The sequence below is a fragment of the Ylistrum balloti genome, unplaced genomic scaffold (genome assembly GCF_031769215.1).
Source record: "Ylistrum balloti isolate Yb309-2 unplaced genomic scaffold, AGI_CSIRO_Ybal_v1 Utg371494, whole genome shotgun sequence".
In the NCBI taxonomy this organism is placed as follows: Eukaryota; Metazoa; Mollusca; class Bivalvia; order Pectinida; family Pectinidae; genus Ylistrum; species Ylistrum balloti.
The window spans coordinates 1-15,083 of record NW_026782772.1 but is presented as its reverse complement, the minus strand read 5'-3'; the positions used below and the strand labels follow the sequence as shown (position 1 = coordinate 15,083).

The 15,083-nt window shown below is 37.6% G+C and overlaps 2 protein-coding genes across 2 annotated transcripts; both read left to right on the top strand.

Annotated features, from left to right (window-relative positions):
• Positions 1-3,181: 3,181 nt before the first annotated feature.
• LOC132562724 (uncharacterized) lies at positions 3,182-12,698 on the top strand. The gene is made up of 5 exons (XM_060227482.1): positions 3,182-3,343; positions 4,688-4,821; positions 5,740-5,985; positions 6,545-6,777; positions 10,624-12,698. The coding sequence occupies exons 1-5, from the start codon at positions 3,182-3,184 to the stop codon at positions 12,696-12,698; spliced, it is 2,850 nt and encodes a 949-aa protein (XP_060083465.1).
• Positions 12,699-12,706: 8 nt separating this feature from the next.
• Positions 12,707-14,146, top strand: LOC132562723 (uncharacterized protein K02A2.6-like). Its single transcript, XM_060227481.1, has one exon. The coding sequence runs from the start codon at positions 12,707-12,709 to the stop codon at positions 14,144-14,146; it is 1,440 nt and encodes a 479-aa protein (XP_060083464.1).
• The last annotated feature ends 937 nt before the right edge of the window (positions 14,147-15,083 follow it).

The following is a 15,083-nucleotide window of genomic DNA, read 5'->3' as shown; positions in this document are numbered from 1 at the left end:
CACGTTCCAACGGCTAATGGAGAAATGCATGGGTGATATGCATCTACGGGATTGTCTTATATTTCTCGACGACATCCTCATCTTTTCTAAAACGTTTGACGAGCACATCAGTAGGCTAGAATCCGTGTTTACCAGACTTGTACATCATGGATTGAAACTCAAACCTTCCAAGTGTGAATTCGTTAAATCTAGCATCACCTACCTTGGTCATGTAGTGTCAGAGAAGGGTATTGCAACCGATCCTTAAAAGGTGTCGGCTGTTAAAGATTGGCCTGTACCAGCAAATGTCAAAGAAGTACGACAGTTTTTTAGGGTTCTGTGGTTACTATTGGCAGATCATCAAGGACTTTGCTAGTATAGTACAGCTGCTGAATAAGCTTTTACAGGGTCATGATCTGTCAAAAAAGGTTCTAAACCTAAAAGGGCCAAGCCTAAAACCAAAGGCTGAATGGGTCTGGGGAGACCTACAGCAAATGGCTTTTGACTCTATAAAGGCTAAACGGTTGGAGCCTCCTGTGTTAGCTTACATGTATGCTGACTATACCAATCCTTTCATCGCACATACTGATGCTTCAGCAACTGGACTGGGTGCTGTTCTTTACCAGCTTCAAGATGGAAAGGAAAAAGTCATAGCGTATACTAGTCGGGGACTCAAACTAAGTGAGCGGAACTATCCGGCGCATAAGCTGGAGTTTTTAGCACTTAAGTGGGCAGTTATGGACAAATTTCATGATTACTTATGTAGTAGGGTATTTATTTATGATAATATTATGCTATTTGTGTAAGTACATACTCTATGCGGGTTTGATTGAAATCTGTTTTGTATGCGCGTATATTGTCTGGTGTGAAAGATGGGGTAAGGACCCTTAATGAATCTGTCTGTGTATGTGATATGTACTTACCTGGTATGCATGTGAGTGTATAAGAGTTGTGATGACATCTGACTTGGGACGGGCTTTACGATTGGTCATGACGGGTGGCTCAACTTACCTGTGTACAGGTGTTGGCCAGTTTGGGCACTCCATTCCTGACCAGCAGACAAAGCAGACATATTCCTTGGGAGGTGTGAAATCATAAGACATTTGACAGGTAAATTTAAATATTAAGTTTTATAACATTCTTTTGTAATAGTTTTCTCATATATATAACATAAAGGAAGTAAGTGAATATTATATAATTTTGTAAAACTAATTGTCTTTTAACTTTTATTCTTGTTTTTGAATGTACTTGACTTTCGTCATTGAATAATTTCAAGGTCATAGCGAAATTGAATGATAGGAACATAAAACTTAGTAATTCCATTTGTTATTTGGTTTTACATTTGTTAGTTGGTTTTCCATAAATTGCCATTTAATTCATAATTATTAGGGCTATTTATATTATTTTAGAATACTGAAAATTCGGAATATTGATAGAGGAAAAAGTGAAGGAAACCTCCACACCATGGCTGTGGGGTGAGTGAACTAAATAGGTTTTTATATTTTAATTGTATTTTACTATTTATGTAGCTGTAGAAAGTGTTTAGTGTTTTAGTATGAAGCGTATGAGTAATTTGTGTGGTTTGAATAGATATGATATTTATCTGTCTGAATATATAAGTGATTTGTAACCTTTTGGAACTATAATTGGATTCATATGTTCAGTTTTGAGATTTAATAACAGTTTCGCAATAAATATCATTGGCTATGTACATTTGATAGGGTAAAATAGGGGTAAATGGATTGTTATATGACTGCATTTCTGCAGTAGGAGTTATTTCCCTTTGTTATGTCGAGTGTGCGAGATGTGTAGTCGAGCATAAGAGTTTATATGTTGTATTTATTTGTTGACAGGGTTTTTTTTAATGGAAAGAACGTATGAATAAATGTGAATAAAACTACTCCCGGATCTGGTTTCTGTTGGAACTGTGAACCCCGGTAACACTTATATGGTAATACTTTTGAGGTTGTAACAGATAATAACCCCCTTACTTATGTGCTTGGTAAAGCTAAGTTGGATGCCACCGGACACCGATGGGTTGCTGCTCTGGCTAATTATAATTTTACCCTTAAGTACCGTGGTGGGAAGAATAATGCCGATGCAGATGGTTTATCTCGAGTATGTTGCGCAAGTACCGATGTTGTCAAGGCTGTATGTCAGTACGCCATCTCTGATTACCCCTTTCCAGAAAGTGATATCTGTGACAGTGACACTCATGTGGCCAGTGGGTGCTCACAGTCAGTAAATAGCTCAGTAGATTGGAAGAAACAACAATCGGAGGATCGTGATATAGCGAGAGTTTGTGACCTTCTGAGAAACAGTTTTCACCCCAGGGGGAAGACACTACAAGATGAATCTTCTGTTGTAGGGAAACGGCCAGGTTGAAAGGTTTAACAGAACTCTGTTGGCAATGCTCGGTACCTTAGAGCATGACTAGAAAGCAGACTGGAAATCTTATGTAGCGCCTCAGGTACAGGCATACAATGCAACAAAGAATGACTCCACCGGGTATTCAACCCATTTCCTAATGTTTGGGAGGCACCCCCGCCTGTCAGTTGATGCATTCGTTGGTACAGAACCAAGGAGTGAGGGAGCAGCAGAACCAACTTCATGTGTCGGCAAGCTCAAAAATAGGATGGAATATGCCTATAAAGCTGCGCGAGCAGAGGCATCCAAGAATGCTGCCCGAAACAAAGACCGAATTGATCGGTCCATACGGGAATCTCGGCTCAATGTTGGTGACCGTGTTCTTGTTCGAAATGTCGGTCTCCAAGGAAAGAACAAGTTAGCTGACAAATGGGAACAGGAACCCTATTTGGTTTTGAAGATACCAGATAGTGATATTTCTGTCTACCAGGTTAAGATGGAATCGGGCAACGGTGGCATACGCACCTTGCACAGAAATATGATGTTGCCCTTCAATTCCATGCCTGTAGACGTTCCTGAGGTAGCCCTTTCTAGGGCAAGACCATTGTTACCAGCTTCATTTACAACCGAGAGTAAGAATTCGTCATCTGTTGATTCTGACAGCAGTGACGACTATGCTCCAATTCCTCCTCCTCGTCCAAAGAGGCGTCCCAGGATCCAGAATCTAAGGCCAGCGGAGCCAGTCTGTGAGGTCATAACCCTGGATGACACTCAGCTCATGGTGAGCGACAGCTCTTCCCGTGAAACATTTTTTTAAGAAGCTGAGAACCTTGATATGTCCATACCGGAAGTGCACCCGCCTTCTCCGGAAGTAGGAGCTACTGCACAGGACACCTCACCGGTTGCTCCGACGCGTTCCACCCGCAACATTAAACCTCCAGACCAGTTTGGTGAATGGACCTATCATTCCCAACAAGCTCAGTGGTTACAAGGAAACGTCAGTGTAAATAATAATAAAAAGAAATCCCCGGACTGTCTTTTCCAAGTGCCAAATTGATACGTAATTTGATTGTTTTTGTCCCTATTTTTTTAATATGGAGTCTTGTCCTACATATACCAGGGCTTTCCCCAACCACTGGATGGGGATCATGACCCATTCATTCATTTTCCTTTAACTAATATCGCGTTTTCTAGTGGTTATGACAAACTATCAGGGGTTGACCTTCATAATCAAACTTGGTGTTAATACTACCTTTACTTGTGAAGGTAAGAGCATGATAATTAATAATTAGTATATTACTAATTCCATGGCTTCAGTGTGTAGTAACGTAGTACAGGGTCTCCGCACTCCCAATAACTTGTGACTGCTCTGTGGAGTGATTTCCTTGTTGTAGCTAGCACAACAGACGGTATATCGTCCATTTGTCCTATTTAAATTTGTATTAACTAGGATGAATTTATGGGTTCAGAAATGCCAGGAGTCATTTTCCAAAGCAGGGGAATATGTAACCAGGTGTACAATAATCTCTGTCACCAGCGCGCACGAAATTAGCACGAGCTGTGAAAGATTGCATGAGAGTTGCGCATGCATGAGTCACGAACCACCTGTTACCCCGAATTCCAGTCACATCATTCTGCACCATGTTACGAACTTTTTGTCATTGATTGAGTTATCGCTATTCAATGCGAACTCTTTTATTTAAGTCCAGAAAGTAGCGAAGATGGACTGTCCGAAGCCCAGCTGCATAACTATAGATGAGTTTGAAACTCTGTTAATACAGTGTGTTGGATATAATAATTTCAACCATTTCTTCAACAAAATGAAGCATAAACCTTCTGATGCGCACCCAAATGCTTTTATCTAGGATATTCTTCACGCAAAGTGTGTTGTAAACGGTGCAGCTGGAAAAAAATACCCCCAATATTTAACAAAAAAGCACGTGGTCACAGCACTGTCACGGTCGAATTATTTGCCATCCTCATTTTTTGAAAGGAAAACTTTGAAGTCGACATTGTCCGAGAGTTCCTGTTCCAACGATAGCCTTACATTTATATCTAGATCAAGTAGCGATAAAGACAGCAGGGTGTCTGACTTTACATATGATTTGCCTCGTTCAGCATCGTATGTGTTTGGAGGAAGACGTCAGTCAACTTTTTCTGGGTCGGGTTTTATGAATCCTAAATATTTAGATCACAAAAACAAAATCACTAAAGATTTATCATACAGCGATAAAGCTCACAGACACTCTTATCCATCTTCAACCACACATATCTTATCTTGAAAAACGTTTTCATTCCCGAGATATAGTACCTCTTTGCCGGATATGAGATTATCGTCCAGGAGATGTCCAAGACCACCACCTTCGGAATATTGCCAATGTGGAATGAAAATGGTGGAGCATATTGGATACAATTGCTCAGCATTGTTCCAGATAGATGTGGGGAGTTTGAATTCGTTGTCGCAAAACTCAATATGTAATTATTTTTTCTCCTTTATTAAGTTTATTTCAATGTAAAAAGGAATAATGAAAAAAAAAATCCCACACCTGACAGGATTCAAACTGTAGTCGGACACTCTGCTGCTGTCTAAAGGAAAATTCCCGCTAGCCTGAGCTAGTAAATTTAACCTGTACTCTTCATTTTACACCAAATTCTAATATGGTTGGGAGTTAATATTTGCATACTTATCACATAATATAGGCCTTGATCATAACAGGTTTTACATCCAATTTTGACTTTGAGTGTCCTTTGGACCATTTGATTAAAACTGGGGGTCCTAGATAATTAATATTTAGGATCATCATAAATGAAAACTTCAACATTGATTTCTTTTTGTACAGAGTAATACCACCAAATGATGAGAATTATGCATGGCACAGCCACTTGAAAAATGTGATACAGGTATGTAATTTCAACTTTACAATCTAACACACAAGTATAGATCTTTAACGTTATGATCATAAGTAAAAGTTTTCAGGTCCTTGGTCAAAAGCCAGTCAAAGATTAAATAGACTATTTATAACAAATAATGGTGTATTTTAATTTGAAAGTTTTAGTTCATGAAGTTGTTAATGCTTATTAGTGCATTGAAGTTATTTAGCACAATGTAGTGGTTATTAGCCTCTAGATCTTAAATAGGGTTTTAGCGGGATTAACTTGAATTCATCATGGTTAAAGTCACAGTGATTGATTACTTATGAAATCCTTTGGTTTTGACACATGATTGTCCTGATTTGGATAAACATTTTCAGAGGAGGGAAGAGAAATTTAATTGAGGGGTTGTCAAACTTTGATCCTAAAAATGAGTACTTTTGTCATTGAATGTCAGTATTAATTGATGAAAATCAGATTTTGAACAATTTCTGTTACATGTTTGTTTTTTTTCTTTACTAGGGTCCAGCTTAAGGAAGCTTTGTCAGGGTTCAATGATTCCTTGGTTTACATAAGAATCCCCATCCCCTCAAAGGATGCAGCCAATTTTTTTACCTGTAGGGGGAAGCTGTGTAAAATTACTATAAGAAGTGTATTCACTATACAAACAAGGAGAGACCTTGAGCCTGTTCTTGGTCAGGGCTTGGACTACAGGCTGATCAATGTACAAGGGGACAGCTTTTATGTCAAAACAAACACTCTGCGCCTGTGGGTGTATGAAAGGAAAACATTGAAAGATTTTATTGTATTCCCAGATCACGTGGAGGAAAGTGCTTTAAACAGGGGCTATTCATTGGTGCTGTCTTTTGTCCGTTGCCCTGGAAATGCCAACGATTTCCAAAAACTCTTAAATTATGATATTTCATAATTTTAAGAGTATGAAACGGTATTGCAATGGACAGTCAAACAGGGCTTTGTTTTATTAAGCTACAGTTAAGGTGATCTGTTTGCCTGCAGTTATCATTGCCTTTCATCCATTATTTGTTGTACCTTTAGATTTTCAACATGCTTATACAGAAATTTATTCTCTTCTCAATTTTAAAAGAAAAATTTTGGAATGAATGTATTGCAAAATGCTTCAGTAGCTTTAAATCCAGCTTAGAGGATCATTTATGTCTGAAATTGTTGTTCAAACCAAAACATGAAAAGCAGCTCAAGAAGGAGCTTTACAAGCTGAGAATCAAAGGTAAAAGGGAGGACGGCAGTATAATAGTTACTTGAAATCTCTTGAGAAACTGCATTTTAGATTAGATTGTTTTCTTGATAGACATGCACTGACAGAACAGTTGGAAAAAACTGTAGCTGAAAAGGAAAATCTATTGAAAGAAAACCTGAATCTTAAAGAAAAGTTTGCTTTTGTTACAAAGGAAAAATTTGTGGAGAAACTGAACACATCTAGTACTTTATCGATATCGAAGGAAAATAATGAACAAAATAAGCCAGAATGTAAACTTTCCAGCAGAAAACCATTTGAAAACTACACCTTCACATCAGTCAAAGGTTAGAAAGCTAGAAGTAGAATGTTGTAAGGAATCTTTGTTTGTATTAGAGAATTCAGGATGTAAACCTGTTTCTGTTTCTGTTGTCAGAAATAGCAAAAAGGAAACTCTTTTCCTAGTGGATGATTTTGATGCCTCACAGATCAATACTCTTGTTTACATATAAGGACTCTTATAATATTTGTAGACAAGCGTACTCTGAGATCAGCATGCTGTTTAAGAATTTACCTCATAGCTATAAGCTGTCCCAGTATGTAGCAGCTTTCAACAGTACATTTGAATTGTTTGATACACCTGATGGTCTTGGAGTACAGCAGTCGCTCGGTAAACAATTGAAGATTGTAGTTTCAGAGCTAACAAACAGAGATAAGAATTTTCCTAAAAATAATGGTGTTTTGAGCATAAAGGTGTCAGGGGATGGCACTAGAGTAGGTAAGCATTTGAATTGTAAAGATTTCACTTTCACAATAATGAACGAGGAAAGGTGTGGATCAGCATAGGGGCATTATCCCCTTATTATAGTTCAGACTTAAGAACGGTATGAAGAACTGTCAGTTGTTGTTTCTGACCTTAAAAAGGACATCAGTGATTTGCAGGGGGCTGAACTGAGTATTGGTGACAACACCTTTAAAATCAAAATATTTCTTGGAGGGGATCATAAATTTCTCCAGTTAACAGGCATAACTTCTATCCAGGCTACTTATAACTGTATTTATTGTAAGTGTAGTAGGCATAACTATTTATTGTAAGTGTAGTAGGCAAGAGAGAGGCAAAATGGACAAGATATGGTCTCTATCTGATGCAAGTAATGGTGCAAGGATAAATTATAATGAAACTGGAGTAGGTAATCCAAAACACAATTTTCAATGACAAACAAACCTCTGTTTGATTGCATACCTTTGCATAATGTTGTGATGATAACTTGCACATGTTTCTCAGAATTATGGATAAGCTGATTGCCCTTTTAGTATCAGAACTGAGAATGCTGGAAAATATTGGTGCTTCATGTACACAAAGATACTTCAAAACTGCAACACACAGAGCTTCAAGGCCCTGAGAAAGAAGCTTTATTACAAGAACTAGTTATAGAAGTTTTAGGATTCGAGTCCGAAAGAATAAGTGACATTCAAAATGTCTGGAATGGATTTAAAACTATACATAGTATGCTTAAATCTAGCTCTCCTGATCCAGCTATTTTGCAAGAAAACATCATATCTTGGTTTTCCAAGTACACCACCACTTACCAGTGTAAAGATGTCACTCTGTACATGCATTTATTGCGATATCATGTAGTGGACTCGATACATTTGCATGGGAATTTGGTCAGTTTTACCCAGCAAGGTCTTGAAAAGGCCAATGACAACATTACTTTTTTTCTTTTTTTCTTCTTCGATTTTTATTCCTAAATAACATTTATATGTGGTGTTTTAAAACAACACAGAAAACACCAATTTGTCAACAGAATCACATACCAAACTCAAATTCAATAAAACTAGGGAAAAGAAGGACATGTAAATCTTCATCAACCCAAGTAAGTATTATCATGTTCCTAAATGAAAATACAAACAATGGAACTATTAGGTATACTTATGAACATCAAACTCGCTCGATTTCATATCACAGAAGGAAGTAGAATATTACCGAATGAGACCTCTATGTCGACTATGAACCTTCCAAGTCATGAACCTGCACCACTCGAAACCTTGTGTGAAATCTTAAAAACGTGATATTGAAAACATGACCAAAATAAAGAAACAACTGCAACATGTAAAATATCATAAGTTGGGAAAGTTATGATGAAGTGCACTTTCCAGTTGAACAAAAACTACAAAACGTTTTTGTAACTGCTCATTTACAATATATCTTTATCTGGCATTACAAAACAGCCAGAAAAAATAACAAGTTAACAAATATCGTAAAGGGTATGCGTCTTCGGCATCAGCATCGATGATACTGAACATGTACAGCTTTGTCAATCCAAATGTCCTCCATCTTGGATATTTCCTTATGTGTTTTTTTATTTATTTAAAAAAAAAATAAATATCAAAGAGAGCTGCCAGGGTTGGGGCCCTGGGGTCAGCCTCTGTACATTAATTGTCCCCACGCAGGAGGTCATTCATCCATCACACAATGGTTCTCGTCTCTCACTGTTCGCTCTTTCCTTATACACTTATAACATACTCAAGTTTCAAATAAATATCATCAAAATTAAACGATAGAATTTAGTGTTCTGCTTTTACCAATCCGTGTTCTACTGTACCGAACGCGCCCACGATTTCCCTGAGTGAACAGCGGTAAACTGTGACCTAACGGTAGGAGCACATGGACTCCAGATAATAAGGTAATTTGAATAATAGTTGTTCGATATCGTAATATATATATATATATATATATATATATACATATGTTTTGTGTTTATCTGCATTTCATAAAACCTATAAAGTGTAAATATTGCCGCGCTATCAGGGTTTAGTTTGTATCCTTGTAGCGCTTTGACTGCACAGTGTAGCCTGTTGTCAGGGGGGCTAGCGTTACATGTGGCTGTGTAATCTACTGTAAGTTGGAATTTGGTACACATTTGTTTAAGAAATTTTAGTTATAAGTTTAGTTTAATGAAGTTTTTATTTATTTCAGAATTATGTGTAAAGGGCTTAAAGAGTGGAGGATTTATCAAGCAGAAATCTTGGGGTCATGATCACGTGACGTGTTGTTTACGTTAGCCTTAGGCTATATATGCGGTCGGCCTAAAGCCATCCAGCCCTAGTTAGCTCGAGGATGAATCCTGAATTTGGATGAAAAGTCACAGCAGATGAAAGAAGTTGTATAGAATAGAGGGATTTTTTTTTCTTTTTATATTTAATACATTCAAGATAGATATCAATTTTTTGCTTTAGAATATTTATTAGGCTTACTGGTTTTGATTTCTGATCACTTATAATGTAACATTTGTATATTACAAAACTAATGACAACATTACTAAACAATACTTTCGAGCAACCAATTACAAGGGAAATGTTACTCTCAGACAAAGTTTTGAAAAGCAAAATATAATGTTCATGTTGGAGTCAGCAAAAAGAGGGAAAGACTGGACGGTGAAATGTAGTCTCTGTAAACAAAATGGTCATCGAAGTGATAAATGTCCACTTCTAACATGAAATGACATTGAACTTTTCTGTGCAGCTAACAATGGGACACAATTTCAAAAATTGCTGTCAAATTTTTAGTTTTAGACGTTATGTGAGCAATAAGGGCATGCAGTTAATATTTTACAACTCCAGGAAGGAGATTTCCATTTTTTCTAATCAGTTATTTTCTATGGGTTATGTTTGATTCTGTTGATGTAATAGCAGTTGAAATTAATACACAGCTTAATGTGGTACTTAAATCATTTTGTGCTGAAAATTGTCTTAAGATCTATAATGCTTGAAGTAGAAATGTGCACGTGCTGTAGAATGAAAGAAAAGAAGTATTACTGTGCAGTTATATTTCAATCTTACTAAAAATAATCATTAAGAATCCAGCAGAAATGCGTGTACATTTGTATATGTTAAACTGAATATATATATTCCAGAACTGTAATGATATCACACGCATGTTGTTCATCTAATTATTGCAGTTATTAGTATAACTTGTATTGTGTGTGTGTTACGTCATAGGTTCTTGTGTGAGCCTCGTTATGGGAATAAAACACTTGTTCACAGTCCGCCATCTTATGAGTTATCATTACATGGTGTCAGAGTAAAAATGGACCAATTAAAGCCTCCTGAAGGACTAAAGATGGACGGGAACTTGTCAGAAAATTGGCGGAAGTGGTACCAAAGATTTCAGTTGTACCTTACTGCGTAAGGGATCGATAAAAAGGATGAGAAAATCCAAACGGCAACGTTTCTCCATGTGATCGGCACAGATGCGCTGGAAGTTTTCAACACTTTCAAGTTCGACAACGAAGGTGATCAAGAGAAAATGGAACCTGTTACAGATAAGTTTCAGCAGTATTGTAATCCTCGTAAAAATGTAACATTTGAACGGCACGTGTTCTTCACTCGAAATCAGCAGGCGGTAGAAACGATAGGCCAGTATGTTACAGAGTTGAGGACAAGGGCGACCACGTGCGAGTTCGGTGACCTCTGTGATAGCTTGATCAAGGACAGACTGGTATGTGGGGTTCGAGATGAAACAATAAGGGCAAGACTGTTGAGAGACTCTGATCTAAATCTCAAGAAAGCTATTGACATTTGTCGTGCTAGTGAAATGAGTGCATCACAGTTGAAATCACTAACCAGTGAAGATGATAAATTGGTCCACGTGGTGAAACAGAAACAGACACGAGGCGGCATGTCAAAGTCGGCACAAACGGGTAAGTCGCAATATGAGAATCCAGATAGAAAGGGAAAGGTACAGGTAATAGATACACACGATGACACTGAAGATCTGTTTATTGGAACTGTACAAGTGGACAAAGTCAGCACAGAGTCAGTGACAAATAATGATGAATGGTTTGTAAACCTTCGACTGAAAAACAAATCTGTGAAATTTAAAATAGACACAGGGGCTCAGTGTAATGTGATCTCGAAAAAAGACTACATAGCTGCAGGTGGAAAAACAGTGAGTAGAAAGAATGTCAAAAAACTGTATACACTGACAGGGGAGAGAATTCAAACCGTTGGTCGTGCAATGGTTCAGTGCGAGTACAAGAATAGATACTACGTGCTAGATTGTCATGTCGTTGAGCAAGACGTCACCCCTGTTATTGGACTTTTGTCATGTCAAGAGTTGAATCTTGTAAAGAAAGTTGATGCTGTTAGCACAGAAACAAAACAAAACACAGATATCCTGAAGGAATATTCAGATGTTTTTAGTGGATTACAAGGATCATTCTACAAACATCATATTGAAATAGACCCTACAGTGAAACCGGTTGTTCACCCTCCACGCAAAGTACCGTTAGCAGTACATGACCAAGTAAAACAGGAACTTGACAGGATGGAGAAATTAGGCGTAGTTGAGAAAGTACATGAGCCAACCGGCTGGGTTAACTCGATGGTGGTAGTGAAAAAATCAAACAATAAACTCAGGATCTGTATTGACCCCAAAGATCTGAACAAGGCAATTAAAAGAGAACACTTTCCTATGAAAACGATAGATGACGTCACAGCTAAAGTAGCAAACGCCAAGTACTTCTCAAAATTCGACGCGGAGTCAGGATTTTGGCAAATTGTGCTAGACGAGCCAAGCAGTAACTTGTGCACATTCAACACACCTTTCGGACGTTATAAGTTCCTCAGAGTACCATTTGGTATATCAAGTGCACCTGAAGTATTCCAGAGAGCCATGTCAGAAGTTTTCAAGGACTTGGATGGTGTCGAAACAATAGTGAATGATATCCTTATTTGGGGTGAGACACGTGAACAACATGATGCTAGGCTACGTTCAGCACTAGAAACGGCTAGGAAAGCTAATGTGAAACTGAACAAGTCAAAATGCCAGATAGCAGCCACAGAATTAAACTATATTGGACATACACTCAGCGCTCAGGGTTTGAAATCAGATGCGGAGAAAGTGAAAGCAATACAGGAAATGCCTGACCCTGAAGACAAGGCAGGATTGATGAGATTTATGGGTATGGTTCAATATGTTGCTAAGTTTATACCAAACCTGGCAGAAGTTAGCGCACCACTTCGGCAACTTCTGGAAAATGACGTTTGCTGGGATTGGGGCCAATCACAACAAAATAGCTACAAACGGCTGAAAGATCTCGTAAGTGAGGCACCTGTGCTCAAGTTTTACGACGTTAAACAACCAGTAACATTGTCAGTCGACGCGTCCTCAACAGGACTTGGAGCAGTGCTATTACAAAACAACCAGCCAGTGGCATATGCGTCAAAATCTCTCACAACCGCACAAAACATTATGCTCAAATAGAGAAGGAGATGTTGGCAATAGTGTTTGGCACAAGCAAATTCCACCAATACATTTACGGAAAGAAAGTTTCTGTACAGACTGATCATAAACCACTTGAAATCATAGTGAGGAAGCCACTCTACTTAGCACCAACCAGACTGCAGAAAATGCTATTGAAGATTCAACCATACGACCTTGACATAAAGTATGTACCAGGAAAAGAACTCCATGTCGCAGATGCCTTGAGTAGAGCACACTTGCCTGAAGTTGGCGACACAACAAAACTGGAGGATGACTACGAAGTTCTTAGTGTATCAGCAGTCTCTGACGAAAAATTTAACAAGATCAGCAAGGAAACAGAGAAAGATCCATCCCTGAAAATTGTTAAATCACTAATTCTACTCGGATGGCCGGACAACAGGTCAGATGTTCCGTCACCAGCTTTAGATTACTGGAATTTTCGTGATGAGCTTAGTGTACGAAATGGTGTGATCTTAAAAGGTGAAAGGCCTGTTATTCCAAGTGCTATGAGATGTGAAATGTTTGGAAAAATTCATGAATCTCACTTAGGTGTAGAAAAGTGTAGGCAAAGGGCTAGTGATGTTATATTTTGGCCCAAAATGTCCAAAGATATATCTGATGTAGTGTCGCGCTGTGCTATTTGTCAGGAAAACAGGATGAGCAAGCCAAAAGAACCACTCATACCTCATGAAGTTCCATTGAGACCATGGTCGAAAGTGGGTGGTGATTTGTGTCAGATAGATGGTGATCATTTCTTAGTTCTAGTAGATTATTATTCAGAATTCTTTGAAGTGTCAAAGTTGAAGGATACCAGGAGCGAAACCGTTATCATCAACTGCAAATCACAGTTTGCACGCCATGGAATACCAGAATTACTTATTACTGATAATGGTCCTCAGTTTGATTGTCGGGAATTTCAGAGATTCACCAAGGAGTTTGGGTTCGAACACAGGACCTCAAGTCCTATGTTTCCACAATCTAATGGAATGGCCGAAAAGGCTGTGCAAACTGTCAAAAAGCTTCTAAAAAAGGCTAAACAAGATGGGCGAGATCCATACTTGGCCCTATTGGATCACAGGAGTACACCCAGAGACTCGAACCTAGGATCACCGGCACAGAGACTCATGAGTCGAAGAACCAAGACTCTGTTACCTACATCAGAAACATTGTTGAAACCAGAACTAGTTGTAAATGTGAAGGAAAATTTGGAAAGTAAAAGATTACTTCAGAAACATTACCATGACATTGGAGCAAGGGAAGCAACTCCATTTGAAATCGGACAAAATGTCAGAGTCCGAATCAAACCTGGTAATTCTCCCTGGATACCTGGACGCGTAGTCGCAAAGGACACCACGCTCATACATTGTGAACTCACAAGGCAGGGCTTATCGACGAAACTCCAATCACATTCTTCGGTCAAAAGAACATTTTACCAAGAAACAGCTTGATGTCAATCCTCAGGTTAAACATCATGAATACCAACTTGATATTCCAAATAGTAGTGAAATACAACCCGAGTTGTATCGCGAGGACCTTGACCATCCAAAAAACCTCAGCCAGGAATCTTCAAAGCCAGCTGTTTCAAATTAATTTTTGTTTTGTTAAAAAATATAGACTGTTAATGAACTGTTAATGAAACATTTTTCTAAATTTTAATTGTTTATTCATTAATAGTAACACTATATAACATAATAGCATATTGATAATAATGAATAGTGTATTAATAATTATGAATTATCTCAAAAACAAAAAAACAAAAAAAAAGGGAGATGTAATGATATCACACGCATGTTGTTCATCTAATTATTGCAGTTATTAGTATAACTTGTATTGTGTGTTACGTCATAGGTTCTTGTGTGAGCCTCGTTATGGGAATAAAACACTTGTTCACAGTCCGCCATCTTATGAGTTATCATTACAAGAACTAGAAAAATGTTTGCTTGCATTTATGATATGCAACCATATCTTGAATTGTATTATTTGATATCCATGTACTGAATTAAAAACAAGTTTTATTTTTTTAAATTCACATTATATGTCTATTCAGATTTGAGATATTTTTGGCAGACATGTATGTTGCCTGTAACACATGTCGTCATTGTATAGTAATAAATGAAACATTGAATGGTTCTTATTTTGTGATAAATCACACAACAGTACTTCGACTTTTTCTAAATAAATATAAAAGTTCACTGCATGCTATGGAAAATATATACCATATACATATAGAAACACTGAATGGAATCAATCATCTTACTTTGAAAAACAAAAACCCAAAAAATGAAAGTAATAAATAATTTGATAATTAGTTCTATTTTTTTCTACAAATTTACATTTATATTGACCATTAAATACTTTGACTTTTTCCCACTCTTTCATATGAAA

Coding starts and splice junctions, on each gene's coding strand:
- LOC132562724 (XM_060227482.1), top strand. CDS start 3,182: ATGTCCATACCGGAAGTGCACCCGCCTTCTCCGGAAGTAGGAGCTACT. Junction 4,822..5,739: donor GTTGTCGCAAAACTCAATAT/GTAATTATTTTT, acceptor TTTCTTTACTAG/GGTCCAGCTTAAGGAAGCTT. Junction 6,778..10,623: donor CACCTTCACATCAGTCAAAG/GTTAGAAAGCTA, acceptor TTACTGCGTAAG/GGATCGATAAAAAGGATGAG.
- LOC132562723 (XM_060227481.1), top strand. CDS start 12,707: ATGTTGGCAATAGTGTTTGGCACAAGCAAATTCCACCAATACATTTAC.